This window comes from Aedes aegypti, chromosome 1, assembly GCF_002204515.2.
Source record: "Aedes aegypti strain LVP_AGWG chromosome 1, AaegL5.0 Primary Assembly, whole genome shotgun sequence".
In the NCBI taxonomy this organism is placed as follows: domain Eukaryota; kingdom Metazoa; phylum Arthropoda; class Insecta; order Diptera; family Culicidae; genus Aedes; species Aedes aegypti.
Window position 1 is genome coordinate 31,112,987 of NC_035107.1, and position 16,768 is coordinate 31,129,754.

The following is a 16,768-nucleotide window of genomic DNA, read 5'->3' on the forward strand; positions in this document are numbered from 1 at the left end:
TTGTGTAGTTTCTAAACGCTTCCCACTAAAAAAATTCTTCCCGTGACAACCATGAAGATGCAGAGGTATTCTCGGTTTTTAGTAACAATAAATGTCATACTTACATTTCTTCTCTTCCCCGATGACCTCAAGGACGTAGCCGGACGTGTTATTGACTTTATAATATTTTAATATTTATAATATTTAAAATTCTCGAAATTATACACTGAAGATGGTAAGCTCTCCCAAATTCCGTCTGTTAGTTTCTTGTGTTGCGATTTCGATTTTTCTAGCCACACAGTAGCAACGACAAATTGTACGGTTATCAATGCTCATGCTCAGTGCAATTGGCTCGAACCGTTACTGAATAACAGTACTGTACAGCTACCATACACTTGATTGTCCCATACACATATTTTGCGATTCTTTTATAAGTATAATTGTATTCTTTTATAAGTATAATTGTATTTCAAAGTATAAATTTCCAACTATGTGCAACTAACCTCACTTTTCTCCCCACCCAACAGCCTTCAAAGAATCATCCAAGGAGAGTAGCTCCCACTTTGTGGCTCAGATCGTGCAGGCGGCCAATAGAAAGATTCGAAGAACGGCACAACGAAAGAGCACCATGTCCTCGACGACGCCGGACACCCTCTCACTGGACAGTACAACGGTAAGTTCCGACTATCTCCAGCCATACGCCATCTTGCTAAGCTCTTAATCGCTCTTCAAACCAACAGTCAGCGGAATCGAAGGAACAGTCATCCCGATCGTCGTCCCAGCAGCACCACCACCATCACCGATACCTACATCCGAGCAGTGCCGGACCGGTTCCCGTTGCGGACCACAACCAGTCGCCGCCGGATCCGGCGGCCAGTCCCGGAGTACACTCTGACGACAGCCAGAAGGAGAACCTGGTCCATCAGCAGCAGCAGCAATACTACCACCATCGTCACCATCACCAACAACAACAGCAACAGCAGCAGCAGCACCATTTCTACCACCATGTACGGGGGGAACCGGGTGGCCTCGGCGGAAATCGGCACCACAGCACCACCAGCCAGAGCAACGACGACAACTCATCAGTATTAAACCGATCGTCCGAGGACGACTCGAACGATAGCGCATTTGCCGATAATGGTGAGTACCTAGAATTCTGTTTCGCTTCCCTAAATTTAGGATTCAACTCTTTTTTTTCTCAGTGTATCGAAGGTTTTACCCATGGTATTACTCGTGAGAGTCGAACTTGTCAGTATTTCGCTCGTCTCTGATAGACTTTAGCACCAATCGTCCCCGCGAAAGTCATTTCTCGGCTGTCTTCCCCTGAATCGATGGGAAGATGGTTTGATGAAATATTGAACCTATTTTCTCTGCCCTGAACTCGAATGTGAAACTGAACTCATCAAATAGAAGTGACCGCGATTGTGCGAAATGGGACGCGTCCCGTTTGTCGACCTCTACCCTAAAGGTATCAGTTGGTGTTGTTTTGAGATTGTTGGAAGTTCCGTTTCCGCGCGCTAATAAATCAGCTATTTCTCTAATAGTGTTCCTTGAACTACTCAAATTGTTACTAACGGCTAGATTTGCGCTGAAATACGAACAAAAAAGCGTATGCTTTTGTGTCCTTATCTGTATAATTCAATCACCATCCTAAATAAATTAAAAACCTCAAAAGTGCGCATCCGTGAAGCATTAAAGAAGATTTAGCATAGAACATTTTGAACAACGCTACTCCCAAAACGTGGCATCCACAAGCGATCAAAAATTCCCACAAATACCTAGATGCTTTCTTCTAGGTTTTTATCCCGTCCGCATGGTTTATTGCAGTGAGATACTACAGTGGGGGACCGAATCCCTTCATTTCATACAAATAGTAGGCGTTTTGTATGGAGTGGACGGATTTCGAATCATTTTATAGGTATACGGAATCGATCCCGCACGGTAACTCCTTTTCTCTTGCTTTCTTCAATTTCGTATTCAACAAACTTGCATCTTGTCAGTTTTATTCATAGAAGAGATGATCAATGTAGATAAATCGATCATGTTGTTTGGTCTTCTACTTCTACGAGTGCTGTGAGGTGAGAATTTTGGTCTCGTAAGGTCTCGTATAGCGACTAGCGAGCTGACATTTCTCGACTCGAGTGATGCGACTCGCCGTGTAAACCAAATGGAGAATCACTTCACTCGAGTCGAGTATCGTCACCTCGCTTTACGAGACCGACAATTCTCACCTCACGCTACTCGTAGAAAAAAATCGAATATAATCACGCACAAATTTGTGCGACTTGCTCAATGCTAACACGTTCAAGAAGTCCATGTGACAGGCGTAATCAAAAATCTATTGATGCTTTTCGACTATGACATTGGTCCTTCGATTCCTTTCATACAACTAATTTAAAACTGAATATCAAATAAAGCTAGATGGATGCTGGATGGATCAAAACCCACATTGAATAAAGGCATTAGGATCTACAAGATTCTCCCCATCCCGCCCAAGACTTCTGATGTAGATGGGACAAAATACTCTAAACCAAAATTGTTTGAACAAAAGTTGTTGGATATTGTCTATGATTCTCGAAATCGTAAAGAAAAATTGCGAATGCAAATCAATATTTATAAAATTGTCTGTCTATAGTTATCATATTGGATCGTATGAGCGTTTTAATAAACTCATAATCTTTCTTCAATGCCCAATGGATTCGTCGATATGTAATGGTTCTCTACAGACACCATGAGCGTTAAAAGATCATGCAAGGGTTCAGTGATGACATGTTAATATGGTAAAGATTCTTACAAATGGTTTGTTCTCCAAATTGGTCTCCATGGAAGTCTCCACAAGGGTTTTCATGGAGGTTTGTGATGACTTGTGTGTGTCCTAGACACCACAAAGGTCCTAGAATGTACAGAAGCTTTCCTCAATAGCATATTCCATTTACTTTGATAGAGGGTTAAGGGCCTGTGTTGTATTCAAAATCCATAATTTGATAACAGATTGCACCTATAGATTAAAAGATCCGCGATCTCTTGGATGTCCTAGAACGGTGCTGGGTCATTAGGCCGATGTACGTTTGGGCATACCTCGCCCAAACGTACATCGGCCTAATGACCTAGTAGACCGAAATTCGTTAGGCCGAATGTATTATTAGTCCAAAAGGATTATTAGGCTGAATAAAAGACATTTGTTTTCATAATCGATCATTCAATGCCACATTTTTTACAATTATTAGCCCTGGGGCCACAGTTTTGTGGGGGCCTTTTTCGCAGAAAACTTTTTTTAACTATAGAATGACCTGAAAATGATTTCCCCAATAACTTTTGCAATCAATGTTCTGGTAAAGTTCTAATTACCAAAAAGTCAGTTTTTAAAGTGAAGTTAAAACGAAGTAACACATCGAATTTTCAAGGTCTAGAGAACCAAAAAGTGTTAGGCGCTGAAAATGTTATCGGTTGTTCACCATCAGCAAGTGACCAAAAATTTTCAGCTTAATTTTATGTCTGGCTCTCCAGATTCGGTGAATCCTTTACCTTAACCATTTTTCAGCGTTTGCCTGGGCAATGAGAGCGCAAGTCAGTTCAAAGCCGGGGGCAGAGATAGGTAATGGCCGTAATAGTCTGTGCTGACCGCATAAACACCATCGGAAACGACAGGAAGGGTTGGGGTAGAGTATAGGGCATTGGAGGAGACTTGACACAGTAATGCGAATAATGCTTCAAAAATCAAATGTGTTTATAGCAAAATGAAACATATTTTGTTACAAAAATTAATCTTTTCAAAAAGTTTGTCACTTTATAATTTCCTCAAAAAAAATCATAAGGTTTTTTCTCGCCAGCTTGAAATTATATTTTCCCGAAGAATAAGTTTTGTGCAATAGTTTGACCATAATCTTTAGGTCAGAAGATGAAATCTGAATTTCATAATAAAAATTTTGCCATTGCTTTGAAATTCATCCAACTTCTAATCAAAACTACTAACAACAGCGATCAAATATCTAAAATCTTCGCTTCCTGGAAAAATATAGTACAAAGCACACTTGCGTTTTCCGACATGAATTATTATTGAATAAAACATTTTACGTGGAAGATTAGTTTTTGGGCCTTTTAATCGTCGGTAACATCGGTTCAATGATTTCTTTCCCTTAAATTTAATAGTACAATGTTCATAAGCATAATACAGAATTGAACTATTTGTTTACATTGAAATAATTGATAAATGTTGGACTTATACACATAACAGTATTTGTTCCTTGAAACACTTGAAAGGCAAGCACCAAGTATCGTAGTGATGCAACATAGTATGAAAAAAGCCTTTCAAATATCAACAGGAAAACGGAGAATCTCCTATTTAAGCATTAACGCTGAGATACCATAATGAGCAAAAACAGGCTCACGCTTGCTTTTCAGTGTTTCGTTCTTTGCAATCAGCTTTAGAGAGAATATCTCTTCTGGAGTAATTGAGGACTACCTATATTCAATCGAATCCTTTTCCAAAATAAAGTAGGATTCTTCTAGATAATTAACCAAAATGCTAAAAAGAACATAAACAAATCATTGGAAGAACTGCTGTAATTGAATTTTGAATGTTTTGGCCTAATGACCCATTCAGCCTAACTTCATTCGTCCCCTAGAACACCTGTTACATGTAAAAACTTTCCAAAAGAGGGAAGCGATTACTATCACTGTACCTGTCGTTTTCTCTACTTACAGCCGTGTAGAGGGTCTAACTACGCCTACGACTAAAAGCAAAAAGACTGCACCCAAGTTTAAAAACATGGTGAAATTTTTTTCGGAATGTGGAATGTATGGAGACCTTCGGATGACAGTTTAGCTCAACCGTCTTTATAAGTGATAAATAAAAATAAATATAATTGTTTGTCCACTTTGAATGCAAACTTTTCTGCATTATGCGAACCTGGTCGAATCCGCAGTGTTTGGTCCATCAATTGTATGCTCCTGTGGAGCGAGCAACGAAATCAGTGTCCGGTTCGCGAAGTAATCGCATTATCGGTATCAGTCATCTGTGTATATGCTCACGTATTCATTACAAATTATATCTTTATCGTTTACCAAAACGAATCCTTTTCCATATCCAAACTCTCAGTATTTTTTTTGTGGAAGTGTAGAGGACTTAAGGGGGTCAATGTGGCGTAGTTGGCTACACGTTCGCTTTAAGCGGATGGTCATGGGTTTGATTCCCAGCCCCCCCAACAAAAACACAGCCCTGTCCCTCGAAGATGCGTCACGGAGGACGATGGAGGGACGTCCATCCTCTGGCTTCATCAGAGAGCAACTGCGGCAAACAGACCCTCTTCGCAGGCAGCAGCCTCAACACAGCACAATCGGCAAACCGGACCAACGCAATGAACAATGGATTCTGAATATGGATATGAACAACGACTCATGGTGGTAAGCGCATAACGCTCTTCGCATCTTTGTGTGAGATGACGAATGAGGAACCATGCACTATAAATAGATTTAGGCTAGAGAACAAAACAAATGTATCTAGTTATAGGAAATTGGCCCAGTGGTGCCCAAGTGGACAAAGCGGCCGACCAAATAAAGTTGAAGGAAAAAAAAAAAAAAAAGTGTAGAGGACTCCTCGGCTTCCATTAAGCAAGTAATATGTCAACCTTTTTCTCCCATCCCCAAATTGACCTGCATTCGGACGCAGCCGGCACAGTTATTGTTTGTTTTAATAATGAGTGCTGATCCTAGTAGTGTCTGTTGGTTTCCTGTGTAAGTACAGCTGTTCTTACAATAACGAAGTAGCAAATGCGGACGGTCAATCATGCTTATGCTCATGCATTAGTTGTTGCTTAAGGAACGACTCGGCAGTTCTAAAATCATTGATGAGGTTGTCCGTCCATTTGATTAATTGTCTCGTTTTTCAGTAGTTTTCTTGCACTAGGCAAAGATTCTTCATAGAAGCACGATAAATATATCTGACGTAAACAACAATATTAGGTTTTAACGAGTTTTATGACAAACGATCATGATTGAGCGATTTTGCATGAAAATCTTAAACGTGTGATTTGTTAGACAAAATTCAAATAATTTTGTCTTATAAGGATGCTCATTAGACTGATGCAAATTTTGAAGTTTTTGCTCCCCTAGGTTTAAACGATGTCAATTATGATGAAAATCATTCTCCCAAAATTTGAAGCAGTTTGGAAGAAATTTGGTTGTGCACACGTCATTTGAAGTTTATATGAAAATTACTATGGAAAAGGCAAACCTTTTGTGTTCAGTCATCTAACTGCTCGTCATAATAATCTATGGAAAAATGAACAAACTTTTCCTATGTGAAATTTTTCCAGCTACAACTTTGCCGAAGACCTCATAATTTGTTATTATTGATAACGAAGTCTAAATCATACTGAGATGATCATTCAATTACTTCCAGAGCAATACTGCTTTTTTGCTGTAGAACATAGTAGCCTGGATTACTTTGATCTATTCTTCCCACCAGAAGCTCCACTGTTGCCTGCCGAACAGTTGATGAAGCATGTAAAATGCAAACCCACTTTGTAATAGTGATTAACAATTTATCCTGACGTCCAAGCAAAATGTGGTCTTCGACAAAGTTGTAGCTGAAAAGATTTCACATGAGAAGGATTTGTATACTTTTTCATAAAATATTATGAAGAAGAGATAAAGGGCTGAACACAAAAGGTTGGCGTTTTCCATAGTAATCTGTATACAAAATTCAAACGGCGTGTGCACAGTCAAATTTATTCCAAATGACTTCAAACTTTGGGAGGATTCTATTTACCATAATAGAAATCGTTTAAGCATAGGGGAGCCAACATTTCAAAATTTGCATCACTCTAATGCTCATTTATTAAGATTTGAGTATAAGACTACCAACACTGCACCGAGGTATATAGGAAATTCTTTAATCCTTAGCCTATTTTTCCAGTTTTCTAACGAAATCATTGAAATATTTTGGGAGTTCCGTGGAATTTTTTTGAGAAAATAGAATAATTCCGGAATTTTTAACTGTTTACATTCAAACCATTGCATTATGGGCCAGAGACGCAATCTGGCGGGACAAAATCAATAACTCGGTAATGAAGTGTTTCCGGCATTTGGTGTCTTTTGGGCAAATCTTTTTTTTTTCGAAAACAGTAGGCTGTGGAATTTTGACGTCTTCGAGAGAGTTGTTTATTTTATCATGAACATGACAAGTCTCTAGAACGTCACAGTAAAAAGTTAGATTGTGGCGCCACCTATGCGGATGATTTACGAACTATCCGTTTATGTCAGTAGATGGTCCTCGTTGTTACAAAAAAAATTGCCAGTGGGTTTTTTTGAAAGCTACTGAGTTCATATTTAGCCACAATGTGCGTCGCATCGAAGTGCTTCTTGTTGCAAATTTTCAGATAAATCGGCTGAGAAAAACCCTCCATGCCAAAATGAATCATGAAAGTGCCCAAGTAGCTTTGCACCCTATTTGTATTACCAATTTTTGAAAGATGTCTGCGAAGATTCTTGGCGAATATTTGAACAAGAATTGTGAAGAAGTTTTCGAAAATTGTAGAGGGTAATACCGTGATGAATCAAAATCCAGACGGTACCGTCGATGGGGGTGACAATGGGTCTAGGGGGTCAAAACGGAAAAATATGTTTTGTGAAATATTTCAGCTAATAACACTGATATTACTCAAATTAATAATTCATATGTTAGGGAACATATTATTACACATAATTCATAACAATATACATTTTTAGAAATAGTAGTTTTTGTTTACTACATCAATAAACTTGCATGTTGAAACTAGATAAAATTTACAACATTAAATTTCTCCTGTACAAAGGATCAAACATGTACTCTAGCCTTTCTCATTGTATTAGTAGAATGTTGATAGTCGTTTCATTACACATCACAGGTATTTTCTGGAATCTGTTCGATTTTCCCACAAAAAAAAATCATTTTTTTGGTACGATGTCTAAAACATTGAAAATGGGGGTGAGATTGGGTCAAGCAAGAACGATAGTAAATGAAATTCCAAGTCCACTTTTTTGACATTTTACTATGCCGGGTGTTCTCTTTTTTCATTAAGATGTGTTTATTCTTTCTAAATACAATATCTCTGAAACATCAAACAAGTCTACTTGAGTATTCCGTGCATTGAATAACAATACAACGCATTTTGACAACTTCTCAAACCAGCAACTGTGTTTAGTGCGCAGCAACATCGTAAATTTTTATCAAAAGGGTGTTTTAAATAATCAAATTTAGATTTATCAGTGTTTTCATATTATAGAAACAACTCACGGAAGTACAAATGAGTTGGATCGCTGAAATACTGGGATTATGACGTCAACTTCTGCCTGAAATTTATTGATCGTGGAATGTCGCACCGAAATTTAACTATTTGCGAAGGTTTAAAATATCACTGTTTCAGTACACCTTTGGGGAAACTGAATGGGCTTTATAGCAATGAGGATGAGACTTTGAAGACAATTTGAGGGAAACACCAAGAAAATTTGTGTAAATTTGACGATAAATGTTGGGTTTACATATTTTTTCTCATAGCTCTTCAATTTTCAGTATAATCTTTCTTTTAAGTGGGTCTATCATACTTGTGAAACATCTTAGATATCTTTTTGTCTTGTTTGCATCGTTTTTTATCAATATTTTTCAGTTGTGAATGGTTTTGAAATCATATTCTCAAAAACAAGTTATTTCAATTACAGTGACCCAATGTCACCCCCTCTATGGGGTGAGATTGGGTCATTTTTCATTCACTTGTGGTGCCGCTGTGAATAAATATTTGTCTATAATTTTTTGAACAGTTGTTAATGTACCATCAAAGTATATACACACCAAATATGAAGATTATTGGAGTTAAATTGCGATAGTTATTCAAAAAATAAATCGCACATATCCCTTTTTGACTCATTGTCACCCCCAACGACGGTACCAATATCCGGACACTCCAATATAATTCACTGATTTCCATGTAAATTTGAATAATAATGTGGTTTTTATTATTAACACCTGATTTTTGTAACATTGCTTGTCACTTAACTACGATTTCTAATCTAGTAATCATTGACAGGAAATTAATAATAATAAAAACATAATTGTCAAAGTATCTAGAAGGGAGGTAGTCCAATGTGTCAGATTTTCCATTCCGCCATTTTGAAATACTACATGACAGCTAGCAAGTTTGTTTTGATTGTGAACTAACAGTACATTGAAACAACGTATCATAAAAAATATTCTTCGACAAAATTCGCCTATCAAGCACATACTTTGAATTGTTTTTGGTTTAATTTCACTAAATTCGTGTTTTTTGTGATTCAGAGATATCAGACGCAGGGATTCACAGAGCATCTATAGAATGTTCCTTGTACTCTCACGGGGTACACTTTACAGGCAATTCCTCATCAACTTTTAAAATTTATTGTAACACCGAACAGTCCATGCTTTGTCTTTCCGAATTTGAACAGACATGGTTCTCAATCAGAACATCTTCTGCGATTCAGAACACTGGAATATAACATTGATAACGAGAGTTCGAGTCGCGACGAAAAACTTTATGGATGCGAGAGAATATTTTTACTTCACTGTAGGGTCGGTGTTCCCTTAGTGGACAGTCCCCTATAGTCGCACTAGTGGCTTTTTACGGCCGTTTTGCTATAAATCTTTTCAAAATAATTTTTGACATGAAGGTCAGGAGCAATCTATCTAAGTACCATTGATACACAGCTTGATTTTGTTCAAAAAATGATCGAAAAAATTAGTTTTGCTTAAAATTTTAGCTATTGTTCCTATAGTAGCACTACTGAGAGAAACTATTTTTTATTATACGAAATAATTGATGAATTAAGAACTTTTTTTACGTCAAACGAAAGCCTTTTATACACATATTGTAGGAAAAATATAAAAGTTTTATAAAAATACGGTTTTGATTAGTATTTCGCCAACGCCGTGATGCTTGTGGTACTATAGGAACAGAAATTAGAAATAGTGCTACTATAGGTACATGTATTCCTATAGTGGCACAAGCGATAATAAATACAAACATATGAGTTTTCGTAGTTTTCATATTTTTCCCACAAAACCAAGATAAAAAGCCTTCAGATGATGTAAAAATAATTACGCTAGCGTTATTTTTCGATATTATATGAATATTTGTTCTTAGCTATGCGGCTATTGGTACATCGACCCTATTTATGTTTGTTGGAGTAAACATTACCTAACAACCCCATGGAAACGGTAGCGTGAACACAAACCCGCCAGCTAGCCAACTCGCCAGCTGTCACTTCCACCTTCCCCGCAGCTAACCACACCGCGCACCCAGTGACTGCTTAGATCAGTAAACCTGTCATTATCAAGGATGGAAAAAAATCGTCTCTAGCGACAAACAACACAGTATTTGAACGGTCTAAGAGGGCCGTCGCTCTTGCAGCAGCATGATTTCAACAGCTTACTACGCGCGCGTGGAAAGGATACATGATGCATCCGATGCACAGTTTGTCGTGGGACAAAGAGTTTATCGGATGTTGTTACAAGTAGCGATCAACTTGAATCATGCCGCATTCGCGCCACTATTCTGTCCTCAACCAATGTTCGAACGGTTTCAGAATCACAAACAACATGTCCAGGGGTAAACCACTGAGTAAAAGTGGAAAAATCCTCAAAATGATAGAACTTTGATTCGCGAACAATTAATCGCTAGCATACACGCAACACGATGCATTATTCGCCGAGCAAAGTTTGTTATGATAACTTGACGACAAAAGGTTAATCGTTGTTGCTTTGATCGCAGGATAAAGAACAACCGCGATGCATCATGTGTTTTGTCATGATCACTAGATTTCCATCCTTGGTCATTCTAAAAAACCTTGATAATTGTGACCTCAGTTTGACAACGTATTTTAATAGTGCCGTTTTTGTGGTTCTAGCTTGCCAGCAAAAGAAGAGAAACGTTGTGCGAACGATAATAAATTAAAAGTGAATTGTTTGTGGATTGTTGGAAACATAAGTGTGTACAAAACAGTTGATAAACTATTTGAACATGTCGTGTAAAAGGGTATTTTTCGAGCGAATAATGAGTGTCCGGGTCACTGAACCATGGTTTTAAAATCCGGACGCCACGCGTTCGAGTTATATTTTGCGTGATTAAATAACTATTCGGGAAGAAAATTGCGAATAAAACCTGAATAAAAGCGAGAAAAAGCGTGAGTTCGAATACAAATTATGAATTGAAAAGATAATTGTGAAAAATTGCTTCAATGATAATGATTATTGAAAGTAATCTGAGTCTTTATACAACCAAAGAGAGTAAGTAACACAAATATGAAGTATTGTTAACAGTTCATTTCTGAGCTCATTATTTTGTGTTTCCATGTAATTAGTTTGATTAAATGTAGTCTAATGACTGCATTTGAATGCGATTATTTGAATTGTATTTGAATTTATCTAGCTAGAGTACGAGTGTCCGAAATTCGATTAAAAGGTGTCCGGCTTTTTGATTCATATGTCCGGATTTAAAAACAAGGCTTGTCTAACTAATATAGTTATTTTAGTATTTGATTCTTTATTTTAACAAGAATACTTGTCTTTTTCATGAAGAATAATGTCCAAACAATATGCGGCTTGGTGGCACATTCATAAAATCAATCAAAAATGGATTCAAATTAGTATCAGATCATTTGGCACTGCTTAGTCGTCCGGGTATTGATTCATCACGGTACCTAATCTATCTTTAGAACATTTCTCGACGACAACATAATGGATTCTGGTGGATACCTTGGAGACATATGAAGAAATCTTCCATTATAAAAGTAGTTTGGAGTGTTTCTCTAAGAAATCTTAATTTTACTACTAGGAGTATGTTTGACAAACCGATGCCTTCTCAACTACAGGTTTCATTGTTAGATTTTGGTAAGATATGTTTCATTTATTTTTTTTTTTTCATCGAAGGAAAGCTGTTTGGCAACTGGCGAGATTTTTAGTGGACTCAGATCATTTTGGCAGATATCTTGTATAATCTCTGGTAGATTATAGATATGGCTTTTGGGTGACTTACCACGAACATCTCTTGATTTATGATGAGATCTTTGGAAGGCTTCTATGGAGTTTTATTCGAAGAAATTCGAATTCGGGTCGCAGCTTCAAAAAGGTTGGGAACCACTGCGGTTCGTAATTCGCCGACGAAAGACGCTTTTATCGGTCTCAAACTTTAGAACAGTATACGTGACACAATTTTGTAAAACCGTATAGCAGAGCGTTATTTACACTCCAGTCGGTGCCTTTTCTTGTACAAACGGCAATTAGACCATTCATCCAACTAGAATTGGAGAATGTCCTAACGAGTTTGCTAAAAGCCGCCTAAGCGGCTTTAAAGTTCACAACCAGTTCCGCGTTAGCATCTTATACAACTTTGAAGTTTTGAAAAGTTTTGACGAATCTAAAAATCATTTCTTGCTTATTTTGAGGACATTTTAAAAGAGGGATTATTTTTATTTACCGTTTTGATATTACGGACAGCTTCTTATTCCGGACACTCTACTTTGTATGGGAAACATTTCACACGAAATGTTTCAATTTTTGCCGTTCAAAAGTTTACACTTTCGAAGCTCGTTTTAATCATTTTTTTCCACAGATATCTATGAAAATTTATAAAACTCAACTACCTCAGACGCCTCTTTAGTGGTTCGTCAATTTCAAATACTGATTTGACTTCTCTTTTTATGATTTTCATGAGCTGTCCGGAGTTCGACTCAAAGTGTCCGAAATATGAGGCAAAAGTAAGGAAGCGTTCGGAATAAGAATCATGAAAAGTCCACACATTTCAATCTATTTAAAATTATTCATGTATCGGAATCAAGATATTTGCCCACCATTCGAAAGTTAAGTGTTTTGATGGCTCAATAGCACAGAGGAATTATTCAGATTGGTTTATTTTATATACTTCCTGGTGGGTTATAGTTCTTTGATGCCTTAAGTGTCCGTAATATGAATCAAAACGGTACGTGTGACATCATAATCAGGTTAAAATAATACATGTTAAGATGAGCCAGCGTCAGCCATACACTCTGTCCACTATACCAAAAGCAGTTCCGAATGAAACACGTTTCAAAGGTAGGAGCACGTTGTGGTGTTATATCCCATCCCATCCCTCAGCTGATTAATAAAATGAATCATGTTTAGGTTTGCTGTGAAGTCTTAGGTATACATATACATTCATCTTATAATGGATTTCTCTAATTCGTTTGTTGTGTGTGCAGCTTGGCTAACAATCTGCCGAATAATAGCGACCCCCGCCATTGTACTTCTCCATTGAATCAATAGTCGTCCTCCGTCACTAACCGAATTCCCAATTTTGCAGGTTCGATGTCCCTGAACACGATCACGATCGCGCTGGACAACAAGCTGCGCTCGTTGCGCAACTCCTCCATCGACTCCGACCGGGACGTGGTGGACACAACGCTGGAAAGCGACTGCGACAACAGCAGCAGCTGCTACAGTGCCGGCGGTCCCCTGGGGGCCAATTCGACTCCCACGCGCCGCTCGGTGCACCACTCGCGCCCCCTCACCCTGGGCGAGAACATTCCATACGCGGACGAATCGCCGGAACGGCCGCTGATCCAGACCCGGTCGAAACCGCTGCGGCAGCATAACAGCAGTAATAATAACGGTAAGAGATGTTTCCCCAAAGGGGGGGGTTGGTGTAGGGGTCTTTCTTTTTGTGAATCACAGAAGGTCTCCAACTATTTTTTGTATTTCTCTTGTCTCAAAACAGGAAACTTCCCGAAGGCTACGGTGGACAGCTCGAGCAACAGCAATCTGATCAACAACAACAGCAGTGGCAACGGCAACGCGGACGATTCGGTGAAATCGGCCCAATCCCAGAAGTCCATCGACAGCGGCGGGACGACCACGAACTCCAACGACAGCTGCGTCACGCTGGTCAACGAGGACGACGACGAAGACGACAAGGTGAACAACATCTCGCTGAGCTCGGACGATACGGACACGTCCACGACGAGTAATCCGCGGGAGAAGCTGACCTCCACCTACCGGATCGATACCGAAGTGCTGAAGAAGATGAACCGCATTCTGACCAATCTGGAGCGGAAGGCCAACAACCTGGAGCGGAAGTTCAACCTGAACCGGTCGCTGTCGCTGAACTACAAAAACCACAAGAATCTGGAGTGCTGCTGTGGGCATGCGGTACCGACGGCTGCTACCGGAGCCGTGATTCCCTGCTGCCACAACAACAACAACAACCTGCACGGCCACCAGAACCAGAACAGCATCCCGAGCGTGGTCAGCATGAACAACAGTCTGAATCTGCGATCGCGGCTCATGCTGACCAAGGACGAGAAGACGGACAAAAATATCAACCGGCGGCGGCAGATTCACGACATCAGCCAGACGGTGCCGGCGTCGGGGACGGAGGCCGGGGCGTGTTGTGGCGCCGGTCCGCAGATTATCCTGACGCCGACTACGGCGGCGGTCAATCCTTCGGCACCGAGTGGCCGAACTCGGCGGCAGATGGGCAATAGGTCCATTCGGAGGAGACACACGGTCGGGGGAACTCACGATTACTACTCGACGGGGACGGCGGCGGGGAATAAGCATAGCGGGGCGGGACACAACGGGTGTCCGCAGCAGCAACAGCTTCAACAAGGTGGGACCAGAGTGATAGGGGCCTGCGGGACCGGAGCGGTGCCGCAGCAGGGGGTTCGCGGGGGCGACGAGAAGGAGGTGTGATGGAACTGAGAGGTTTGATTCCATTAGAAGGTGAGAAGGGAGGTGATTTTTTGTGCAAATTGGGAAATTTGTTTTGTTGTTTTGAGAAGTTTTCGGTAGGAAGAATGGATTCCTACGTGGTTTGATTTAGGTGGATTTTTATAGGTTCCAATGTGGGACCTAAAGCGTTTTGAGTCTTTTTGTAAGTTGTATCGAGAAAATTGTAGTTTCGGCGTTTGTTTTCTTGGCGTTGGTTGTACAAAACATTCCTTTACTAATATTTTGTAAAATTGCTTATCTAAAGAGATAATTTATTTTTCTTATAAATCTTATTCCAATATGATTTGGTTTAAACAATGTTCACAATTTATATTTCTTCCAATAAACGTTTAGCAGAAAAAAATGACGATTTTCGAACTCGCAGTATTTGGAGAACCGTTCGGTCGACACTCGCTACTGAACGGACCACACAAGTTAGGGAAATATCGACTTGCAGAACTAGAAAATCATTGCAACTGCGGTTAGGGGACCATCAAGTAAGCCATGGAACTATTACTACAGCTTTATGAGTCGAGAAAACGAAATGTTATGGTTACTATGATGGGCAGGCATTGCAGAATTCGTTCTCATTGATTTTGGGCCACGATCGAAGCAAGCAAAAAAATATCCTATGTGTTTTGTTGAATTCAATCTGTGTACTCAATGATTGGGCTTAATGTACGAGTAGCGTGAGGTGAGCATTGTCGGTCTCGTATAGCGAGGTGACAATTCTCGACCTCACGCCACTTGCAGAATAATCCCAAATGATAGCTCGTCCCGTAGTAAAACTTGCTGTTTGGATGATTGAAAAGTAATTTCCATTCTTACTAAACATAAAAGTCTTCGAACTTGAGCTAAATAATTGTTGAAGTCGCAATTTTGAAGTCTCCATTAGAGTCCTGAAGGTCCTACCAATGTGCCGGATATGAAGCTGAAAAGAGCTGAAACTACTGTCCTAATCATTCTCATAGGTAACTATCGAAGTCTCTACAAAAAGAATCCGATAGTTTCGGACTTGGATTTCTTGAATTTTCAGCGATAGCAATAGAAAAACATTTTATCGTTCCGACAGAATTTTCTTCCGGCGTTCTTCAGGATTTTCTCCATAATTTCTAACACTGCAGTAGCAACTCAAAAATTTCTACTGAAATAGGAAGTTCTACCATAGACTCTTTGTTGGATTCCGAAATATTCTACCAAATTGTCGTGAAAGCTTCAAAAATTTCAACCGGAAATCTGAGACCTTGAGAGGGGCTTATAACAGCTTGATGCGGTTTAAAATGGCCTAAAATAGCTTGTATTGTTTAAAACTGGTTTGGTTGGAAACGAGTTTGAAATGGCTTTGAATAAAGTCGACTTCAAACAGCAGAAATTACTTAAAATAGATAAAAATCTTGAAACGGATCAAATTCACTAAAAACGACTAGAAATGGCTTGAATGGATTAAAACAATTCAAAATGGCTTAAAACGGTTTAAGAGTCCTTAAATAGCTAAATACGACTAGAAATGGATTAAAACGGCTTCAGACGGTTTAAAAATTCCTAAAATTGCTTAATACTGCTTAAAATGCAAATAACTGCTTATAACGAGTTCAAATGGATTAAAACAGGCTTGAAACGGCTTTGTATATTTATAAAAGCTTTAATAGATTTTAAACGTCTTAGAATGACCTAAAATGGCTTAAACTTTTTCAAATGTTATGAAACTACTTCGACTTAAAATGGCTTAACACAGCTTGAAACGGCTTAGAACGGCCTTAAACGGCTTAAAATTGCTCAAAAGGTTTTAAATGGCTAACACAGCTAAAAATGGCCTGAGACTGTTTGAAAAGTATTAAATAGCTCAAAATTGCTTTAAAAAATGACTCTAAACGTCTTATAAAGGCCTAAAACGACCTAACTTGACATAAACCAGCTCAAAATGAAAATATCTGTAACGGATTACTATGGTTAAAATCGGCTTTAAAAGTATTGAACCTGTTCAAAATGGCCAAAAACGGCTTAAAACAGCTTAAAACTGCATTAGAACGGTAAAAATGG

The 16,768-nt window shown here is 39.0% G+C and overlaps 1 protein-coding gene across 5 annotated transcripts in view; it reads left to right on the forward strand.

Annotated features, from left to right (window-relative positions):
- Positions 1-16,103, forward strand: part of LOC5573415 — a 627,799-nt gene extending 611,696 nt beyond the window's left edge. For 4 of the 5 annotated variants that reach the window (XM_021839303.1, XM_021839304.1, XM_021839306.1 and 1 more), the window contains 4 exons: positions 507-652; positions 720-1,119; positions 13,323-13,631; positions 13,737-16,103. In XM_021839303.1, coding sequence (XP_021694995.1) covers positions 507-652; positions 720-1,119; positions 13,323-13,631; positions 13,737-14,710 — 1,829 coding nt within the window. In that variant the 3' untranslated portion in view covers positions 14,711-16,103. Of the gene's footprint in view, positions 1-506; positions 653-719; positions 1,120-1,181; positions 1,406-13,322; positions 13,632-13,736 lie in introns of those variants that run through there. The other variant, XM_021839307.1, reaches the window with a different exon arrangement.
- Positions 16,104-16,768: the final 665 nt, after the last annotated feature.